Source organism: Parasteatoda tepidariorum, chromosome 1, assembly GCF_043381705.1.
Source record: "Parasteatoda tepidariorum isolate YZ-2023 chromosome 1, CAS_Ptep_4.0, whole genome shotgun sequence".
NCBI classification, from domain to species: domain Eukaryota; kingdom Metazoa; phylum Arthropoda; class Arachnida; order Araneae; family Theridiidae; genus Parasteatoda; species Parasteatoda tepidariorum.
The window spans coordinates 106,365,058-106,389,489 of NC_092204.1; the positions used below are offsets into that span (position 1 = coordinate 106,365,058).

Below are 24,432 nucleotides of genomic sequence, written 5' to 3' on the forward strand. Positions count from 1 at the left end.
AAAAAAACTCGCATTATATTAATAAATGAAAATGGGCCCTTATACAAGTTAATTTTCAACTCTATACAGTCTCGTTTATATAAGCTATAGATCAGCCCCTATAGTATTTTTTAGTACAAACTTAAGTTTATAATTTTCGAACTAATAATACAAACTTAAATTTTTTTTTATGCCACTATACTCCTTGTATATTTTCCTACCAAACATTCACGCTTCTAAGACTTATAGTTTTGGCATAGCAAAATAAAAAATTAGTAAAGTTTGAAGCCTAAAATATGCGTTGTGGAGCTTACATTTTTTAATGCAGAGATTTATAAGACTAAAGCTACATAGATACTAACTATCCACATAAATATAAGAATAAATTTTGGCAAAAAAGTTAGTTACACCAGCTTTTTGCAGTGCATCGATTCCTCACAGTAACTGCAATAGCCTATATTAATTTTGTTCTCTGATTGTGCCCAATAGTTGCTATTTCGAAAACATTGTTTTCTACTCAGAAGAGCCAGCTGTTGACAAATTCTGTAACTAATTTTGAGACCGGGTGATAATAAATGACTTGTTTTCTAAGCAAAAAACACCAAATTGTACATTTCCTTCTCCTTTTTAAATCAATTTTACAAATTATATTTTATTTTCTGAATACATGGTAACTTGTCTATAATTTAAAAAAAAAATAAGAAAGAAAATAAAAAGATTAAGTCAATAAGAAACTTAAAATTTTATTTACAAATGTACAAAACTGATTTACAATGGCGATAAAAATAAATCTGACTAGATTGTTATCACCTTCTCCTCCAAGCAGGCATCGATCTGTAACGTCTCGGGGAACGAGAGCGACTTCTTGAGCTAAAAAAACATTGAAATAATATTAAACATCCAAAAAATAAACAAATAAAAGAAAGAAAAAGCATAAACAAATTTTCTGTGGAATAAATACCGGTTAATATTTGCATAAGCAGCAGGAAGCTGCTTCTCCTTCTCCCGTTTAGACTTCTCCAATTTGTAGTGTTTGGGTGGAGATTTTGAGCGATGCCTATCTTTCACTCGCCTGGCTGACTTGGATGAACGCGACCTGTCTCTACTGCGTGATCGAGACTTTCTTTTTCTCTTCTTCTTCTTTTCAGGCTTTGAGGATATGTTTTTGTCTGAATCACTACTCGGTTTATCAGAAACTCTAGAGGAGGGCTCTTCTGGTGCAGATCCATCTGAATTACCATCCAGCCAATCTGTTTTGATACCAGGAATGATGGTGGTGGAACCAGAATCTTCAGTTGATATGATGCTAAATATAAAAGAAAGGAAGATCAATGAATAAATAAAAAAAAACTTAATTCGAGCCACCACATTTTCCTTCCCCCATTGCTAAATGCCACTGTATTTTTACTGCCCTTTCTGACTAGTTAGAGGCTCTACCGGTCTATAGCCCTTAGCCTGATGATAATGCTAGTTTCAATGGTTTCCTGACCACTACAAGCAGAATTTATGTTCTTTTTTCTGCCAAAATATCACCCATCGAAACTCAGACGAGCAAGAGTTCTGAAATTCCTATTGTGTCTGAACATAAACATTCCTATTGTGTCTAAAACATAAGTGTATACTTGGGTAATTTATAAGAGGTGACAATGTTCGAAACAATGAGTCTAAAAGTAGTAACAGCCATATGAATTACTCTAATTAAAGAGGAAAACTAAGGTCTTCATTAGTTATTGAATGTGAAGGAACATTTCAAATGATCAGGAATGATATAAGTATCTTCAAATACAAATTTAATATGAAGTTCTTATAATACATGAATATATGATAATACATAAAAACAAATAATTTTTTTTTAACAAAAAACAGACATATTTAAAAATTTAATTTATTGTATTAGTAATTAAAGAGTCACATTATGTGAACATCACATATCTAATTTGTGATTAAGAAAAGAACCAAAAAATGAAACAGGAAGCATAATTTTTAAAAACAATTATTACTAACTTATAAGCAAATAGTATTATTGAACTGCACACAAGGTCATATTAATGAAAAAAATTAAAACAAGAAATTGTTAAATGTTATGCAAATGAATATTTTTAATTTAAAAATCAAGAAAATTTAATAATATTGCAGAGAAATTTTTACAAAAGATAATAATGATAATAATAACAGATCGATTAATTTATATTAATTGCCTATTTTTAGAGTCAATTTTAAGATTGCATGTTTGTCGCAGATTTGACTAAAAAATGCATTAAAATTAGTATAATTTTTTTGCCAGTTTTTGCTATAAAATTGTATCAATTATACAACAACCTCCCTATTGAATTTTTTGACAATTCTAGATTTCACAAATAACTCTGTGGGAGCGATGAATAGAAACAGATTTAGCAAAATTTTCAGAAAAATATTTATTTTAAAATATAGTTTAATGTATTTAGTGCAAAAATGTCCAATTTAGAGAATGTTGGATAAGATATCATATTGCTTAACTAAGAATGAAAAGTTAGCGGAAATAAAAAATAATATTAAATACTTACATTTTGTTTAAAGGAAACAGAATTCCAGGCTCTGGCGTAGGTTGGTTTGATGTGTCAGGAAGTGACCAAAATTCTGTAATCTTAGTTATTTTGCCATCTTGAATATCATTTTTCTTTGCATTTTTTAGAAGAGCTGGTACAGCAGCAGTGGCAGCAGAATCTGGATCTCTCCTTTGCAGCATTTTCAGAAATAGAGCTGCTTTTCGTTTCCTTTCAAGTTGAAGTTCTTTATCTTTTTTCTGCTGCTCAAAGAGTTGCTGTTTTTCTTTTTTAAGCTGTTCAGCGCGCTGTTGTTGTTCAAGCTGTAACTGTTTTTCTTTCCTTTGATGAGCTAATCTTTCTCTTGCAGTTGCCAATAACTTATCTTTAATACGTTCTTCAGCTAAAAGGAAAAAAATGCAAGAAAAGAGTGATGATAAAATGTGTTGTTTTTCTTTTTTCGTATTATTAATTTAAACTTTTAAATAATGAATAGTTAAACTAAAATTGATAAATAGAAGTTGTAACAGTAGATAGCAATATTAATTAATAAATAGTAGAGTTGATAAGTAAAGAAAAGTTATAATTTAAAAAGTTTAATAACACATAATTAATTTCATGTTAATTAAGTTATTGTGAACCAGCAGTATCTATATTCATACTCAATGTTTCGATAATCAGTTTTACAAAACAAGACTTTTTTTTTACTACTAATCACATATATGGAGGGTAATGCCTGCCACCTCCACACGGCGCCCCCTGGATACCCCTCACTGGGTAACTGAATGGCAGGCAACCAACATGATGAGAGAAAGTAAAGCTTTGGATACGGCATCATCCATCGCGCAGGTTAACAAGGCAAGTGCTCAGGAATTAGGCAGAGGTTCCTGTACGAAAAGTTCTTCACAGCCTCCAGTAGCACATGGTAAATGGTAAGCCCTCGGGTGAGCCCAGTGCTTATACTGCTGCTTTGCAGTCTACTTCGAAAGCTGGTGAGGCGTCCAAAGGTACAGGCCCTTCCTCTGTAGGAGTCTCTGGTCCACAGAGGCACTCAGGGGACAGTGTGTCTGGCACCACAGTAATCACCTCCAAAGAGGAGCGTTGGTATTGCAGTGCAACAAGTACACTGTAGGAAAGGCCACTTTAATGGAAAAGCCTTGGGAAACCTTATGCTCAAAGTTTTAAATGCTGATGAGCTACCCAGGCCTGTGAAGGTAGCTTTTAAGACCAGAGAGCGATTCTCTGAATTCACTTTTCTGTGGCATCTTCAGAGACTAAACCCAGGGTTGAAGTCTGTGCGGTGGAGGGTTCTGCAAAGGGCTGCGGGACCGGGCACCTCCAGATGGATCTTTGAGATGGAGCCTGAAGACGTGGAAGCTATTGTGAGAGTAAATTTTTGTGCACTTACTGGAGTGGATCGTGGTGTCTTTAAGATTATCCACCATCCTAACAGTAAAAAAGCAGCTGAGGCTTCAACAACATCGAATGTCGTGTCTTTCGAACCTGATGACCAGGAGGAAATAGATCAGGAGGATGAACCTTGGAAGGCTAATTCCCCTGATTTCAAGGTAAGTTCAATTGGGGCTCTTGATTTTTCAGAGATAGGGTCGGACCCCAAGTCAGACGTAACCTTATGACCTGACTCACCAGCTTCTATGCTTGGTGTTGCCGAAGCATTAGAGCTGTTAAGGGAAGATCTGTCTTCTAATTATAACCAGGGTAGGTAGGTGCTATTCTGGTTTCATTTATACTGCTAACCAATTGTGGCAACAATCAAGGTCAGATTAATCTCCATCATAGCATTGCTGCCTCTAGCCTTATGGCTAAAAGGTTAAATGATGGAGAACTAGATATTGCTCTCATACAAGAGCCGTGGACCCGAAAGGGTAGAATTATGGGTCTCAATGTTAAAGGTTCTAATATTTTTTATGATACCCGTTGTGACCTTCCCAGGGCCTGCATAGTGGCTAGGACAAATCTAAATGCCCTTAATCTTGTCAACTTTCTTAACAGGGATTTAGTTGCTGTAAAGCTAAAATTCTATGACAATGAGACAATCTCTGACTTTGTCATAGTTTCAGCCTATCTCCCCTATGAGGAGAAGGACCCTATGGCTGACATTACTAGGGCTTTAATTGGCTACTGTAGTTCAAGCTGTAGATTCATCTTCAGCTGTGATGCAAATACTCACCACACAGTGTGGGGTAGCAGTGATTGTAACCAGCGGGGAGATGTTCTTATGGAACATATATTACATTTTAATTTGTATGTCCTTAATAAAGGCAATGAACCTACCTTTGTTACAAGTAACAGAAGGGAAGTCATTGACCTCACTTTATGTATCTATTTCTGTAGATTAAGTTACTGATTGGAAGGTATCTGGGGCAGTTACTGCTTCAGATCACCAACTAATTACTTTTTCCATTAAAGGCCTCTCAGGACTGAAGGTCATAAAGAGGAATCCCAGAACAGCTGATTGGGGTTCCTTTAGAGCAGCACTGGAGAGGAAGATAGGGGGCTTCTCCGGTAAGTACAATAATGTTAATGATGTGGAGTGGACTGTTGACCAAGTGCAACAGATCATACTTGATTCATATCATATTTCATGTAATGTTACGTCCACTAGCTCCCCAAGGCGAGTTCCTTGGTGGTTTTCTGAGCTTAGTAAATTATGTGAGAAATGTAGGAAGTTAGTTAACAGAGCAAAGAAATCTGGAGAATGGCAGTCCTACAGAAACGCTCTAACTGCTTATAATAAGGCTATCAGAGCGTCTAAATGTCGCTCTTGGCAGACTTTCTGTGGTGGTATTAACACTACTTTTGCCACCGCAAAGATTGCAAAAATTCTTACAAAAGATTTTAAATGCCATTCGTCTTACAAACGGAAGATACAGTGAATCAGGGGAAGAGGCTCTTGGAGAATTACTTGAAGCACACTTCCCTGGATCTCATCCTGTGGAGAATGAACATCTACATGTTATTCCGACAACTACTTGTAGTAAGTATGACTGGGAGGTGCTGGTCTCCCATGAGAAGGTTGTATGGGCTATAAAGTCGTTTAAGCCCTACAAGTCACCAGGCATGGATGACATCACACGAATGATGCTTATTCAGGGGGTGAATATACTAGCCCCTACTCCATGCAGGATTTTTCAATCCTGTATAGCATTCGATATATACCTTTCTCTTGGAGAAATGCCAAGGTAGTTTTCATACCAAAACCAGGTAAGGAAAGTTACTTTGAGGCTAAATCATTCAGACTAATCAGCCTCACTTCCTGTCTGTTTAAAGCTATGGAAAAGCTAATTGACAGATACTTCAGAGACACACGAGCTCTCCTACCTGCTTGAGAAATCTATCACAGATAGAGAGGTTGCTCTTGAGGTATTTATTGATATTGAAGGTGCGTTTGATAAAGTCCCTCTTGAGACTATCATCAATGCACTTAGAAACAGAAGCATAAACTCAATAATTACTAGGTGGATAGCCAGTTTGCTATCCTCTAGGTATGTTTGTTCCTCTTTATTGGGCGCAAGCATGAAAGTGCATGCAACCGCAGGGTGCCCCCAGGGAGGGGTTTTGTCCCCTATCCTATGGTGTATGGGTACGCTGATGAGGGTGTTATTGTTGTCAGAGGCAAACATGGTAAAGCAATCTCTGATATCATGAATAATGCACTTCTAGAAATAGCTAGATGGTGCTCTGATTCTGGCTTATCTGTCAATCCATCCAAGATAAGCTGTGTAGTCTTCACACGAAAAAGGCAACTTGATCTAGGTAATGTATACTACCTGGATTATAAATTGGAACTCATGGAGAAAGTCAGGTTTTTCAGGGTTTATTTTGACTCCAAACTAAATTGGGGTTATCATCTTGAATACTGTACCAACAGGGCCAGAAAGATTTTCTGGTTTTGCAGAAATGCTATTGGTAGAACCTGGGGATTATCCCCCAAAATAATTTACTGGATATACTCAATGATTATCAGTCCTAGCATCACTAATGGCACAGTCGTCTGGTGATCGAAGACTAGATTGAGCTCCGCAAGGTCTAATTTTAATAGACTACAAAGAATGGTCTGTGAAGTCCTGTCAGGCTGTCTTAGGACCACTCCTACAGCTGCTCTAGAGAGCTTACGTGGGTTTCTTCCATTGAACGTATGCATTGAAGTTGAAGCTCAGACAGGCATAAAGCGTCTTATGTACCTTGGCCTATGGAAAGAGTATTCCAAACACGTGTCATGGGGTCATTTTGTTTCACAAGTGATGGATATACCCTCTTTTATTATGCCTAGTGACTTTATGTCACTAAGATATGCTTTTCATAAGCCTTTCAAGATCCATTTTCCTACTAGAGATGAATGATTTAATTCTCCTCGGTGGCTTAAAGGCAAATGTCTAATATGGTACGCTGATGGTTCAAAGATTGGTGCCAAATCAGGAGTAGGAATTTATTGCTCCAATGACGATACCAAACTTCATTTTCCTTTGGGAAACTATGCCACTGTTTTTCAGGCTTTGGTCTATGCCATTATCTTGCGCTACAAGATATGCTTAGACAAAGGATATAAAAATACGACTATCCGCATCTGTTCTGACAGTCAGGCTGCTCTCCTATCACTGTCAAGGTGTAAATTCACCTCTTTGTTAGTGTGGGAATGCTTCTCGGTCCTCTGTGACCTATCCACTCATAACAGGGTATTCCTGCATTGGGTACCTGGACATACGGGTATCGGTGGAAATGAGCTAGCTGATGAAGCGGCACGGGCTGGCTCGAATGCAATTTTCTGGAGCCCTGAACCTGCACTTGGAATTTCTCCCACCTCATTCAGGGCATCCATATTCAAGTTCTATGGCAAAATTGCCCATGAGTAATGGCGAGCTGCTGACGGTCAGAGACAAGCTAAGGAGCTAAATCGTGACTGTCCTAGTGTACGTCAAAAAGACCTTTTAAAGCTTAATAGAAACAGTTTAAGGAAGATCATTGGTCTTCTTACTGGACACTGCATCCTCAGGAGACACCTATACATAATGGGAATATAATCCAATTAACTTTGTCGGGGTTGTCATCTTGAAGAAGAGACATCACGACACATACTCTGTGATTGTGAGGCCTATTCTGCTCAAAGATTTGAGCATTTAGGGTAGCATTGCGTCAATGCCTGGGAACTGCAAGATGTTCCTGTAAGGTGTCTGCTGAATCAGCTATAGGGCTTTCATGCTAATCATGATTTAGGGTTTGGGTACAATAGATCTCTGGTCGATGTGCCCTGCTCGTTAGAGCTGCCCAACCTCTAAGTCTAATCACATATATAGCAGCGGTATTCGCACTATTCTTTAAACAATTAGAGAAAAAGTTCAATTAATTACAGTTTTTAAAAATTAAAAATATTTGCTGCAAAATTTTGACAAGAAAACTTTTGTAAAACTATTTTAAAGTATTACACTAACTATACAATTATTTGCATTTATCATTATGTATAAAAAATAGTTTTTATTTTAAAATTTCCACAATTTAATTTTTAAAAAAAATAAAATTAATCAAACTAGAAAATAAGAGCCTAAATTAATCAAGCATTTTTTATTATAAATCACACAAAACTCGAAGCTATGATAAGTTCTATCGTAACTTTGAAATTACTTTAAGTAATGAGCGTTTTAATGAATTTGATCAACCCTATTGAGGCATTTCAACAATGTTTTTTTATACAGTTAGTTATTTGAAACTAAAGATCAATGATGAAGTAGAGTTTGAAAGAGTCTCCGAATTTTTTAAAAAAGAGGGTTTTATTACAAATACTTTTATTGAAACTGAAATTAAGGGCAAACTTACAACAGAAGTTTTTTCTCACTCCAGAAAATAATTAGATCACATTATAAATCATGCATGTTAAAACTATAAATCTACAAAAGTGAAACCTGCACAATTCAATAAAGAAAAATTACTTCTAACTTGGGTAAGAAAAATAACAAAACAAAAAAAAAAAAAAAAATTGGACCTATAAAGGATGGCCTTGTTTGGAGAATGAAAACAAACTTAAAAAGAAAAATTATTGAGTACTTGAGCAACACATAAAATTCATGAAAGTTAAAAGCTATAAAAAGAAAGTCGACAATCGAAAAGTTTGGAGATGTTTGGTGAGGGAGGATTTTTCATTGATAAGAAATAAAGTATGAGCTATGCATTTTTCTTTACCTGTATAAAAAGTAAACAGTAATTACATTAAAGATTTAAGATTTTCTTTTAAAATTATTGTTTATAATGGTGTAAGTGTGAGTATGTATGTCTCCAGAACGATATATGCCAGATTCCAGAATTTTGGACTGCAATTGCAAGGGACAGAACCAATACTAAAAAGTTTTCCAAAATTTTAATCAGTCTATTTATTATTCTCATAGGATCAATATTATACATTGTAACAAAATATTATGCGTTAATTATTGATTCCTTAAAGTAAACTAAAGTATAATCAAAGTATATGGCATATGAAGACTATGTCGCCTAGTTAGAACTTTTAAAGTTATCTGAAACCCCACATTTATTTATAGTCAGTCTTTTGAAATGTATTTCGATAAATCTAAATAATGCAAAATCAATTGAAATAAAATATTAATGAGCAAATTCATCGCAAAAACTACTTCATTCTGGTCAACTTTGAATATTATGAGTTGGCCCTAACTGATTTTGATGAGCTTTTAAAAATCTGTTTTGCTTAGTCTATTAACCTGAAGTCACCACAGAGGATAATAAAAAATTAGAATTATTGTCACATTTTTATATGTATTGATTTATGCCTGTCAGTTTTGTCACTGAATGTGTAGTGTTGATTTATTAAGTATCAGGGGTAATTATGACACAAACTGAAAAAACCTGAAAATTTTATGCGTAAAAACTCGATAAGATAATTTATTCATAGTTATATATTATTTTTATAGTTAAATTAGGAATCAATAAAGAATATCACTTTTATAGTAACAAATTTAAGAAAAAACTTAGTTCTTACAAGATTAGCGATATTGGAATAAAAAATCGAATGAATATTAACATTGGATTTTAAGAACGCAAAAATACAAATCGCATGATTGGATGGTTGAATTGCGTAATAAATATGAACCGCAATGCACATGATTTCTTAGATCCAGCGAATAGGAATAGCAACATCGGATTTTAAACTCGCTTTAATATGAATCACGACGTACGCTTTTTAAATTGGGTAAATACAAAAATTGATGCTAGATATTAAAATTGTGCGAATATGAATCTAGATTTGAGAATTCCGTCGTAGTTTCAAACATTAAAAACTATGAAAATCTGACAAACCAAAAATTATAACTGCAGAAGAGTCACATGTTTGAAAACACCTCGTTTACTCGATTCAGCGAAGGTTTCAAAATTTAAATTCTAGAATGTAGAACCTAATTCTTACTTTTTAAATTGCGGCGAAAATTTTATTGGATTATAAATTCTGATACATGGAAGTGTGCAAATCAATCTTCTTGAGAAATGCAGAATTCTGCAAAAAAAATTCCATGCCTTGCTATTAATTTCTAGACCTGGAGGACCTTCTTTCTTTTAAAAAACAACCCTGTACGAAGAATGGGTTTTCAAATGAAAAGGCAAATTACCTAGTTTTGCTTCCAAGGCTTCATCTTTGGGCTTTTGTATTTTAGGCTCTTCAACTGGCTTAGGGTAATAATTAAAATGGACATCATCCGAATAACTTTTTAGTTTGTCCGATTCTTCCCTGTCAGTTAAGAGTTTCTCAGGATTATCTTCATCAGAGTCATCACCTAATAGCACCGGGGTCAATTTTGACTTCTCTGTTGAAGTTTCAGATTCTTTTGCCTTTAATGAAAAACTTATAGGACCTATTTCAATTAGAAAGAAAAACAAGAATAAATTAATAGCAGAAAATAATAAAATTACGAATGAAATAAAGAAATCATTTAAATAAGGGATGCAATAATCAGTGATTATGATTGGAAATGAATATTGAGCTAAAACATAACTTTTTTACTGTTATCCACTTAACAAATTTAAAGGCAAGAGTCAACTGTTAACAGCACAGTCTACAGTTTAAGATACTTACGTTATAATTGAAGTAGAATATTTTTAACCTTATAAGTCTTGAAAAAAATAATGTGTTTTTGCTTGTTAAAATTAAGTAAGCAATTACATACCCTCCAACGGTTACGGAATTTCCGTAGTTTCAGAAATCTTCTTTTCAGACGGTAGCAAAATTAATGTCTTAATATTTAAAAAAATTTAATTTTAGCGTAACTTGTCCACTATTACTTATAAAAGTGCAGGCCATATGGCTAGATTCTTAAGTTCTGATAAAAGTTTTATGAGAGATCCATTTGCTTTAAAAATTTCTACTTTGGTTCGCTACCACTAGAAAGAATTATTTTCAAAATCCTCATAAGTTGGAGGGTATGCAATTATCAAAACTAATTCCAACCACAAGATTTTATCCTTTCTACACATTTGCAAAAAGAATAATTAATTATTCTACATCAATAAAGTGCATGAAGATCAACACAATTTTAAATCATAAAAATAATTGAGCTTATCAGTTTTTAAAATCAATACATGATAAAATAATCATGTATGTAAATAAACAATGGATGATAACTTTTAAATAACTTTGTTGTCTGCATAACAACAGATTATATAAGTCTAACAGATCAATTAACATTTTAAAAGTGAAAAAAAAAATTACCTATTTTCTTTTTTCAATGAATATAAAATCATAAAAAATAAAAGTAAAAATTATTCTTTTCATGTTAAATTACGAAATAGCATTTTTTTTTTTTTAAATAGCACTTTCAAGTTTACTGCTCAAAAGCTAGATTTGCTGATTTTAAAATTGCCTGGGCTATGGGGATGATCTAGCTTCTAGTCCAGTGTTTCCCAAACTTATGACTTTTGCGCACCCTTTCAAAATTTTTCCTAACGCTGTGTACCACTAATAAAATAATGAATGTATTTCGTACTATAAAAAAATTGCACGAAAGCTAAAAATCACAACAGGCTGTTGACACCACTAATTATTAACTGTTACCTCTGCAACAATAGCCAAAACGTAATCGTAAATTTTCATGGCTAGCTTTGTTTTTAAATAAAATGTTTTGCGAGTTTCGTTTATTGCAAGATATTTCGCTTAAGAACGCTTACCACCGCTAAACTGTTCCCGTACCCCTGGGGGTACGCGTACCACACTTTGGGAAACACTGTTCTAGTCTATTGGGACTATTTGAGATGGTTTTGAATTCATCCCTAATGATTGACAAGACAAAAAACTTGATTACCTATTCATACAGAACATTTAATGTCCAAATGACGAAGAAAATTTTATAAACTGCTAATAATTTTTTTTTCATTATGTAGGGAAATATACATAATTTGACTTTTAACTAATCAAGGTTTCCTTTGGTGAAAATTTAGTTTAGTTAAAATTATTTTTCGTTAAAAGAACAGTAATAATGAAAGTGAGTGTCATGGGTTCCACTCTAAAAAAATTTCAAAACTGAACTTATTTTTTGACCTATTAACATGGTCTAGCATTATTTTTCAGAAATTTATAACTCATTTTTCATAAAAATTGCTCACATATATATATTTTTTTCAATGAGTTAATTTATTTCTTGCTGTAAACAAAACAAAAATAACAGGTAACATCTTTTTACAATAATTGCTGAATTAAACTACTAAGCCTTTCTTGGAGCATTCCTACCTCTACTTTTTTTTCTTCATTTATATTGATATCATTTTGTCTTAGATCAATAATAGTTAATTTTTTAAAAATGTACCCTATTCTAACTTTGCACAGCATCTCAATATGAGGAAGGGGAATAGAAACTAAAGCAGATGTTTAGTCAATCCTATTCTTTTATTTTAGTGCGACATTTTTACTGGATCATTTTGCAACCATTAAGAAATAACAATGTTATTTTATAATTTTTTTAAATAGCTCTGTTTTTTAAAAAAATTATAATTCTTATTTTATTTTAACAAGCAATATGTCATTTTATTTAAGAAAGAGGAAATGTAATTTTTTTCCCAAAAGGTTAATTAAAAAAACAAACTGGAAATAAAAAATATTAATTGGAGGATGGAATTCAGACCACTGATCTTTTCTCAAGACTGATTTCAATCCTTGGGGGACTGAACAAAAGCACCCATGTATTTTTGATAGTTGTTAGATCTCAAAAATATACGCCTACGCGGTTTACCCTTATCACGCCCCCCACTCCACTTTGCATCTCTGTCCGAGAAGCAAGCATTCGTTCACTCAAGGAAGTTCACTTGTCAGCTCTCTCATGAGCTACCTTTCATTGTTTACTGCTATTGCAGCAGTCATAATAATTTTCTTCGTGTATATAGTTCATTTATGTTATTAAGTTTGTTTAATAAATGTTAAATCAAAACACTACAGTCCGCTTTCTAATACATACAATGCACTATAGTATTAAAAGAACATTTGCTATTATTAAAAATATTGTTGCAGGATTAAAAGACAATTCTGCTCCTGGGCCAAGCCTAAAAGTATTTCTTTCTTTCTTTAAAAAAAAAAAAGAAAAAAAAAAGGAAAAAAAAAAAAAAAAAAAGGTAGGGAACANAAAAAAAAAAAAAAAAAAAAGAAAGGTACGGAAAGCTTTCATTAATTTTTTTTTATTTCAAATGCTTTTCATGACTTAGCTAATTTCAGATTCCTCATTTCCAGTAACATCTGAAGGAGAATTTTAACTAATCAACATTTGTTTTTTGTAGAAATTCAGTTGCAAAACAAAAATTATTTGTCATAAAAAAACAGTAATAATTAAACAAGTTATTTATTTTTGATAGCACTAGCAGAACATATGCACTTATTAAAAATAGTGTTGCAGACAATTCTGCTCCTGAGCCAAGCCTGTGAGTTTTTTTATATTTTGAATGCTATTACAAACCTTTCAAGACTTTGCTAATTTTAGGTTTAGATCCTTCTTTTCCAGCAACATCTGAAGGAGAATTGAGAAAGTCCAGAGAATCACTACTATCCTGGCTACCCATCGGTTGCAGTTCAGGAGTTTCTTGTGAATCAAGAGAATATAGAGCATCATAATCTTCAATAATTGAACGCGAATTAACATTCCCCGAGTCTAGATTTTTTCGATTCGAGGACACATTTTCGGAAGGAACATCAGCATCACTTGTAACTGAAATGAATGGTATACCACTTTCCTTTCCTTTCAACCGTGGTTCAGAGCTGGGAGAAGTTGCACCAGCATTATTTTGTTCGTTTGATGAGCCACTGTCACGCTTCTTAGCATTATCTCTTTGGTAAACATAATAATTATAGTACTCATGTCCACTATTTAAAAAGTCAAAACGTTTATCCTCTGAAAAAATAAACAAAAACCATCATATTTATATGCATTTTAATTCTTAATAATTTTTTTTTTCATAGATAGCAAAATATAAATTCAGATAAGATTAAGTTTCATATAACATAGACTTAAAATGAAAAAATGCTTGTAGATTTTTACGAATTAGAAATTTTAAGCAAACTATTACACTACATAAAATATTTTCATGTAAATTAGAAAATTTTATACATATCAAAAATCAATAAAATACAAAATTCACTAAGAACACAAAAATTTTAATTGGCTTTAAAAAAATTTCATTTAAATAGAGGAATTTTTTATAACATATTTTAAATTCATGATTTTAAACAGTAACATATTAACTCATTTTAGACAATTAAAACTGTTTCTTAAATAACATTAAAAATAAGATAACTTTCAATATAAAAATGAAAGAAAAAAAAAAAAAAGTGTTGTGGAGAAACTGGAACTAGCAACACCCCCCAGCTGAAAACTAGAAAAAAAATCAGACAGTGAGAGAGTGCGAACAAACAGTAGAAAGCTCGCAACGCAGAGCTCCTTATTTTTTTCTTCTTCATATATGTTTTATACGTTATGTTTGTGAATGTGCTGAGTGCTAACTATAGTCATGTTGTTTACAATAAAATAAAGAGTTAGCTAGCTGGTTGTTTTAATTCTCCCCTATGCACCACACATCACAGTATAAAAATTTTGATTTTTGTTAAATCTTATTTTTATAAATATGAAGTTGAAAATCATTGCAATTTAAATACTCTAAGAAGAAACTAACTCAATAAAAATTCTACTTTTCTAATCTTCAAATATCTATTTTCAGGTACTTTTTCAATTTCATAGAATTTTCTAAAATGTGAAAACCAGATTTATTGATAAAATTAGAAGAATAGAAAAAAAAATGGGACAATATAGTTGGCAGATAAGAATCACAATAGTTATCATTGTTTTAATAAATATAAATCACAAATGCCTTACTTCTGCTTTTGACAATAGTCTCGAAATCTTCCCCATTCTTGGCCACATACTCTGCCATTTTATTTACAATAGGTTGAATGTCAGGTGGAGGAGGTACAATATGATGACTCTGAAGTGCCATTAAGTTACGGAAATCACTACTTTCTTGATTGCAATCAGCAGGCATAGATTTCGAATCTGAAATTAATTTTTTTTGAAGTCTTTTGATGGCATAAAATTAGCCAAATTAATAAATAACAGGGTTCATGCATTCAAGACTACATATATGTAACATAAAAAGCTTCAACTAATCTTTTTCTTAATTTATAATTCTAAACAAAACGCTCTTTCACTGCAACACTTTAATATTTACATCCTGTCTTTTAATCCATTTTTAGTTCAAGAATGCATTAATTAACATTTTATCCTCTTTCCTTTTTCTAACGTGTGATAAACATATTTTTCCCTCATCCTATTTAATAGACCAATTATAAATATTAAGATTTCTCTTTTTCCTTAAAACAAAACATTTTAACTAATTTACTCCGCAAGATTTTTTCTAACTTTTGTCGACGAGCACTTTGATTTTCTGTCACTTGGATGATTGTTCTCTCTCTAATAGTTATTAAATAAATATTGTGCCCTCTTTATCTGACTAAGACCTGCTTTTATCCTTCCTCTCTCGGCAATGACGTTATATATATATGTGTGTGTTGTTCTACCGCCTGAACTGAAAAGCTAATTTCCCACTTTGAAAACAACGAACTATTGCTGAAAAACATTCAACTTCAAAAGGCCAATCCTCCCACCTTAACTGAAAAGCCAATTTCCCGCTTTGAAAATAACGAACTATTGCTGACAAATGTTCAACTTCAAAAGGCTAATCCCACCACCTATGGTACATTTCCAGATCTAAATATCTTCTACAGCGAAAAATCAACAAATCAAGAGGCCAATTTCCCCGCCCAATTGTCTAAAGAAATATCTTCTACAACAAGGGCTAATTCAACCGCCTGTGTGACCAATTTTCCCATCCACAATTAAGAAATTTCTTCATCGACATTCAACGAACTAGGAGATCCATACTTCTCTTCTACATAAGCCATACAGGCTCTTCTACTTCTACATTCAACGTCAACAACAATAAAAGTGAACTAGCGAATTTTTATCATCGTAGTGACACTGTGACATTCAATACAACCATTAGTGAATACTTAACTCAACAAACGGATAGCTTGTATAAGTGAAAACAACGTCAACAAACACCGATATCTTCAAACCAGGTAGGATCAATCCTTTTTATTATCAAGCATGTATCGAAATACTAAAACAGAAGATTTAATTAATACCGTCAAGGAATTAGGAATAGATGTTCCAGATAATGCCACCATTATTTCTTTAAAAAAAAACGTATAGAAAAAGCAGAACAATGCGCAAAAGAAAAAATCAAGCTAGCCCAAATCGAAAAAGAAATCGAATTAGCATCAATTAACTCCGGGTCATATCAAAATAATTCCGGAAACACAAATGCGGTGATTAGAACTTCATCTTTAGATCTCGAAAGTCTAACTAAATCAGTTAAAACACTTAGTATGCCGATTCCTACTAAACCCGAAAATTTTAACTTATTCTTTCATTCTTTAGAACGTGCGTTAACAACCAAAAATATTCCGCCAGAATTCAAATCAGAAATATTAATAAATATTCTCGGTGAAAAAGCGAATAGTATTTATTTATCAGCAAAGTGCTCCATTACAACTCCACTGTGATGCCAGTGCTAAAGGATTTTGTGCTATACTCCTTCAAGAGGATTCTGATAACAATTTCCATATCATACAATACATGAGTCGTTAAACTTCTCCCCAAGAAGAGAAATATTCCAGCTACGAATTAGAAGTTTTAGCCATAGTTACAGCATTAAAAAAATTTCGACACTATCTCATAGGCTCAAAATTCCATATATATACAGATTGCCAGGTGTTTCAAAAGACAATGGCAAAAAAAGATCTAACACCCAAAATAGCACGGTGGGCACTCTTTTTAGGAGATTTTGATTACGAAATACTGCATCGTCCAGGTAAACGAATGCAACATGTAGATGCTCTTAGCCGCTATCCAGTTATGGTCACACAATATAACGAAACAACACAGAAAATAAGAGAAGCACATATCAGTGATGAGTTTACAGCAAGAATAAAGCAACTAATTAATATTTCTTCAGCACCTGATTAGACATTAAAAAACAATGTGCTTTACAAAATAGTCAACGATCAAGAACTTTTGGTAGTTCCACTTGACATGCAAAAACAAATCGTACATGCAAAAACAAAACATTCTAAAGGACATTTAGGCAGAAATAAAACGGAAAATTTGTTAAAACGACAATTCTTTTTTCCAAACATGCGAAAGAGAGTAGAAAATGTTATCTCTAATTGTATACAGTGCATACTTTCATCCAAAAAATTTGACAAAAAAGAAGGATTTCTATATCCAATTCCAAAAGGTAACGTACCACTTGACACCTTACCATACTGACTTTTTAGGACCTCTACCCTCAACAAACAAAAACTACAAATATATTTTTACTGTCGTTGATGCTTTCTCAAAATGTCTTTGGATTTATCCTCCAAAATGCACTTCAGTCCATGATGCTTTAGAAAAACTTAAACTCCAACAAACAACATTTGGAAACCCAAGAAGGATAATTTCTGATAAAGGAACAGCATCCACTTCAACAAAATTTCAAAAATATTGCGAAGACATAGAATTCCTTTCAATCACACCTCGCGGAAATGGACAAGTTGAAAAATGTCATTGATACCAATACTGACAAAACTCTCACTCGAAGATCCAAATAAATGGTACAAACATCTGCACAATGAGTAATTAACAGCACAGTTTCAACCGCTACCAAATATACGCCATTCGAGCTTTTAACAGGCATCAAAATGACATCAAAATTAAGGCCATCCTCGAAGAACAAAATTTCCAGTTGTCATTACAAAATAAGCAACAAATGAGAGAAGATGCCAAAACAAATATTTTAAAGTTTCAAGAGCAAAGTAAACAGCGGTACAACCGAAGACATAAAGAAGCAAGGAAATACAACATAGGTGACAAGATTGCTATTAAGAAAACCCTATTTCGTGTAGGTAAGACCCCTTTAAGAAATTGTGAATGTTCGACCCAATGACAGATATGTCAAGAAGATTGGAAGACATGAAGGCCCAAATCTCACATCAGCTGATATGATGAAACCATGGGACAATTCCTAAAAACATTTTTATTTCATAAACTGTGGTCCCACAATTCACATAGACATTGCATAGACTCTTTTTTTTTCCTCAACTAAAACAGTGATTTTTCAATTTTTTTTTCAATCAAAAACTATTGACTTTTTGTATTTTTCCCTTTCAGCTTTCTGCAGCTAAAAGAACATTTCAACTTTAAAAATTTTGTTTTTTAGAATTTCAGCTTGGCCGGGGACCCATCAGGATGGACAAGTGCTGCATACGCCATGCAGCGTCATCTACATTAAAGCAGACTCCCTCTACACTCACTGACGGGACAGCAACAGGGAGACGGCTCCAAAAGATGTTCCAGCTCTAATTATTTTGTATTGTCTTTTAAGTGTTTTTTTCATAATAAAAACTTTAAATGCAACCCTAGACTGCTTTGAAGCTTATCATCGACACTCCCCGTCCGTAACACACACACACACATATATATATATGTATATATATATACAGTTTCTTTGTCTTTGCCAGTTTCAAAATTACAAGGTAACAAGTGAACAGAGTAGTACACAGCACATAAACGCACCTGATCAACAATAGTGAAACAATTTTCAAAAAAAGAATCAATCAAAGAAATCAATCAAAGAGATAATAATTACCATCACTAGAATTTTCCTCCAGAATTTCTGGCTGTGGAGTTTCTTCCATTCGATGTTGTTGTAAATTTTTCACCAGTAAAGAATAACTGTCATCATCACTTCGACGGAAATTGATAGTTGGAACTGTAAACTATTAATCAAAAATATTTAAAAATTAATACAGCATTGAAAAAAAAAATAGAAAATAGTTTTTTTTCTTCTTATAAAACATTTCAATTTGAATTCATCCATTTTTATTTACAATAACATAACTTAATTTTAATAATAATAACTTAATAGCTACCTTACCTGAAAGATCTGTTTTCTTTGTATTTATGTTCCTAGATCATTTTTTCCCTTCAAATTATTTTTATTTCTATTAAAAATTTAATGACTATATATATATATATATACATATATATATTTTTTTTCAAATGGAATCCAAATTTTTTAAAAAATAAAATGTCATTACTGCAAAATTGAGTTTGACACTCAATTTGAAAATAGCTGCTTATGAAAAATTTTTAAGTGTATCACTTGTTTATACTTGCAGCAAAGCTAGCCTCCAAGAATTATCAATGTTACGACCTGTTCACATAATTTTCTAATGGTTTTACGAAATGCTTTTCATCGCAAAATCTGGCAATTTTTAATATTAAAATAATTTATGATGAAAAGTTTAATTAGAATATGACAGTTTAATAAATAATAGTCAAATACAAATTCATATTCACTACTTATATTTATTCCAATTTACAGCACTTTCTATAGATTTTTCAGGTGAATGAGAAGTGAATTTACTTGGAAAATTGGTTCTACAATCACATAAATTATCAGTATTAATTTAAACAAAATATAAAAAGGGATAAACACATAAATTGTCAAATTGCTTAAACACCTTTTCAAAAAAAGAGGGTGGAATATACACTAGTAATTAGTAAATAATGCCTAATAATTCTGTTAAATTAATAATCTTTACATGATCACATGTTGATTTTATTAAAAAAGTACCAAGCTGGCAAAAAAAAAAAAATTTAAAAATTATCTTGTATATATTGACAACTTGTCTGAACCATCAAATTATTGTCTTAATAAGTGGTCAACTTACATAGGTTTCAATGCACCATTAAAAAAAAAGTCTTACTTTGGGTACATCATTTGCCTTTCCAGACATCAAGCTAGGATGTAGATAGTGACCATCATCATCTTCATCTTCACTACGGCTTACTAAAAAATATTACAATAAAAATAACTTAAATTATTAAAATTAAAAATTATTAGGAATTTTTTTTAATAAGTTCAGTTTCTAATCTGGATAGCCACTCTGCACACAAAAACTCATTCTAGAGAAATACCAAACATTTTACTGATTTTAGAGATGCATTTATGTTTAAAAAAAAAAAAAAAAACATAGAAAATTTTTGCGGAACTATCATGCAAAAATTCATCTAAGAAATAATTAGCTATCCCATATCAATAAGCTTATGAAGTTCTATAAATTAAGTGTTAATAACTAAAATATTTGAGCTTATCAATTCTTAGGAGCATACAGATTTCAATTACATTGAATGATATACTGATAATAACAAGTTGTTTATCATCTTGTAAATAGACAACCAGGAATGAGAGTAGTCAGAGAATAAAAAAAAAGGAAATCCATGAATATATATATACATACATATATAATAAAAAAACACAAACAAAGGCAAGAAAAGTCTATGAACATATTTATATATATATATATATATATGAATATATGTATNTATATATATATAAAATGTAGAAGCTATGATATCCAAAAATTTGACAAAAAAAGTGTGATTTTCAAACCATGTGATTATAAATCCCGTTGATTAATTTTAAAATTGTTTGAATATGAATCATATAAATATGAATTATATGCATAATTTTAAAATCATGTGAATATGTATCGCAATATTTAATTTCAAATTCAGAGAATATGCAGCTCGATGTGTGGCTTTTAAATCACTTGACTATGAAACTAGATATTGGATTTAAAAATTGCGAAAATACAAATCATGATGCTTAATTTTTAGATTGCATAAACATGAATCACGATGCAAAATTTTTTAAGCGCGTGAATACAAATCACAATGTCTAATTTTTAAATCACAGATAAATAGGAAAATTGATGTTTGATATTACAACCACATAAACGAATCTCTACATTGGATTTTAAACTAGCGTGAATACGAATCGCTACATAGGATTTTAAAAATTTGTAAATACAAATAGCGATATTGGATTTTTAAATCGTAAGAATTGCAAGGTACAATATTTAAATCGCGTGAATAAGAATCACAATGCGCAACTTTTAAATCAAGTAAATACAAAAATCGATATTTGATATTAAAATCACGTGAATAAAAAACAAGATATTAGCACATTCTGAACTTGGGATAGGCTTGTTTGTATTGCTTTTGTTTGGCCATAATATATAAAAATTTACAAAATTAATTGAATGAGCAAATAAATATTTTCACTGCAAATCCACCGCTATTTTCTTTTATTATTTCGCCAGCAAACAGGACGCAGCGAGACGTCTGAATTACGAAAATACGAGCTGTCTGGCGGGCGGGCAAAAATACGAAAAATCTTATTTTTTGCTTGTATAAGCGAAGAAAATAGCTAAAATAAGTAAAAATGAGAAGGAATGGCAGCTACGCAGATTGGATTTCATGTTTATGCATGAAAATCAGAAATAGATAAAAAAATTTTATTTGAACGACTGAATTTCCAGAAAAAGCGGAATATTTATTTTAAATTTTTCTTTTATTTTTTTTTATAAGAGAATCTAAGTTTTTGATAAAAAAGGCTGAAATTTGAACAATAATAGCGGGAAAAAAAAGCAGAAATCCGCTAAAAAGCGGAAAAATCTCATCCCTAGACTAACATCCCAAGATAACTTAGAAATGAAAGAATAAACCTGTTTTTTGTTGTTTATTTTTAATGAATCAATATACAGTTTAATAGAACTAGTAATATTTATACTGTGGCAAACTCGAACATCATGCATGCAATGTAGTAAATTAAATCGTATTATAATCTTTGCAGTTTCAAAAAAAGGAAAAGAGAATAAGATTAAAGTAGAAAACATTACTATAGAATCACATAATCATGAAACCCTAAATTTAAAGATAAACCTGAGACCTTTACTAAAACAAAAATATTTTTTTAGAATACAGGATCGCAAACTTTTTGAGTGAAGGACCACTCACCAACCAGGAAGGGGGTATTTAGACAGGTTGAGGACAAATATGAAAATTTATACATACCCATCCATGTTCTAAGTACACAAAATCCGTTTTATTATTCAACTTAGTAAAACATTTGCAGAAAATTAAATACTTTTACACATAAAAAAAAAAAACTTTTTAGCATAAAAATTAAATTCATCAAAATATAAACAGAAGAAAAGGATTTTTTTAAAAATCAAATCACAAAAGTTCCTTTAAAAATAAATTCAAACAATAAAAAAAACTGCAATGCTCATTTAATAAAAGTAAAAAAATTAAAAAAAATTCAATACTTAATAAGCAACATGAATTTAAATAAATCTTTTAATGAAAGAGAATTTATAGGGTTTAAAATGATTTAAATTTTTAAAAAAACATTCTAGTGCAATATAGAATTCAATATTTAGTTGAGTTTATATTACACCTTTAAGATATTTATATTCATATTCAGTGCAAGGTTTTATGTTAAATAGTAAATGTTTTCTATTTTTGCTGAAAAAATGATCGAGAAATAACTTGGATTTCAATGAAATTGGTATGAATCAAATAAATGGCATCAAAAAGATATTATTTAAATGTGTGATTAAAAACATGCGTGTTGTAATAATAATAGGACCTTTAAAATCATCAATAACTGCAAAAAAGGGGGAAAAAATCAAGCAGATTTACGGTGAAGTCTGCACAAAGGAAGAGCATAAAAATGTAAGTATTTAAATGCGGGATTTAAAACTCGGGTGCTGTAATAATATATTAAAATATAGGGAGTTTGAAAACAAAACTGCCGGAAAATGATCACGAATGATTATATAATGGACGATTCGAAACTCGTGAGTCGTAATAATGTATTAAATGAATAGAGGTTTAAAAAAAACATATAGAAATCAGTAGTAATAACTGCCAAAACAATTATCAAAACACTGCTCGGATTTATGATGGTAAAATATATCGCTCAAATTCAAAATTAATATATCCTATTAAAAATATTGAGATTTTTAAAACCATGTGGAATTCTGTAACACAGAAGGCTGAAAAATGTCACAGATATATGATGGAATCTGCACAAATTGAGCATGTAAAAAGTGATGACTCAAATGAGCAATATTAAATTTTCGATATTTTTTTTATTGTAATCAGATGTTTGCGTTGCCAAGAGTTTGTGGGCAGCAGGTTGAGCACCACTATTTTTGATTTACAAGAACGAAATTTTTTAAGAATTTTTTATAAAGAAAACACCGATGACAAGAAAAATAAATAATGGTAAAACTGGTTCAACTTTCATAAGATTTGAATCCTTACATGAAACAGTTTTAATGTTTAATAATGAATTACAACACATTAGAGTTGAAATTGTGTGAATCATTTTATTAATCACTAACACTCAATGTTTTTCAGAGTTGATAAGAGAATTTCTGTGAGAATTCCAGGTATTTTTGTTCTAGAGAGAGAGTGGCCATCCTTCTAATAATAAGATTTACATGTTTTTTAACAGATTAAACTCACCTTTATGAACTAATGCACATGCATCATATCCTTAGATAAGCATATGGAAGAAATAAACAGGTTTACATATAGTCTAACGAGCAATTTGAAATAAATTTAAAGCCTAAAACACTTGACACAATGTAAAAAAATAATGCAATTTTTTAGATGACGCGTCACAAATAAAACTGTCTCCTTTTTTAATTTTTTTTAAGGAAGCGCAAGTATTAAAATTCTTGAGAAAAAAAAGTATCTTTCAAGTATTCTGAATAAAAAAATAAAAAAAAATATTAATGCTTGTTTTTTTGCATTAAAAGGCACAGAACTTTAGTAGAGCCTAATAATCTTGTATAAAAAGTTGTTCGACAGTTACAACATACAAGAGCAAGTAACAATCTAGGAATTGCTAAGAGCCAAATTTTACCAAATTGAAACAAAACAAAAAATTTTCTCACAGACTTAATAATGAGTGATTTGGCAGGGCATTTTATATCTTTAATATAATTCTTAAATAAATTTGTGAATTACATATATTTTAAACGTAACTTGACAAACAAACAAAAAATTTGATGTGAAAAGATTTAAATGTTTTATGGCTTTCAATAATGCCTCCACATTTTTAATTTGAATGATAAAATTTAAGAGCTTTTTCAAGCTTTATTGAAATCAGGGTTGGCAGGTTTTTGACATGTGACAGTTTTTGACAGTTTAAACCATGGTTTAAACCGTCACGTCAAAAACCTCACTGTCAAAAATGTCGAAAATGTATATTCATATGTGAAATTTAATTAATACATAAAATTTATATATTTTTTATAAAGGATAGTGTTTCTAAATATGTTCTAGAAAAAACAAATTTAAAATTTTGAAGAAACACTTATATTTTGAATAGTAACCAAAATCTTGTACTTTTGAAAGCTCACATCTTTTGTAATATTATGTATTCATTTTCATGTGTTATTGAAAATCTGCAGTGATATTAT

The 24,432-nt window shown here is 31.5% G+C and overlaps 1 protein-coding gene across 1 annotated transcript in view; it reads right to left on the reverse strand.

Annotated features, from left to right (window-relative positions):
- Positions 1-702: 702 nt before the first annotated feature.
- Positions 703-24,432, reverse strand: part of LOC107448109 (suppressor of white-apricot) — a gene marked incomplete at its 5' end in the record, with an annotated part of 34,066 nt that continues 10,336 nt past the window's right edge. Inside the window, 9 exon segments of the mRNA XM_071184748.1 lie at positions 703-849; positions 941-1,285; positions 2,523-2,904; positions 10,127-10,369; positions 13,451-13,882; positions 14,861-15,037; positions 18,735-18,864; positions 19,858-19,940; positions 23,471-23,500. Coding sequence (XP_071040849.1) covers positions 786-849; positions 941-1,285; positions 2,523-2,904; positions 10,127-10,369; positions 13,451-13,882; positions 14,861-15,037; positions 18,735-18,864; positions 19,858-19,940; positions 23,471-23,500 — 1,886 coding nt within the window.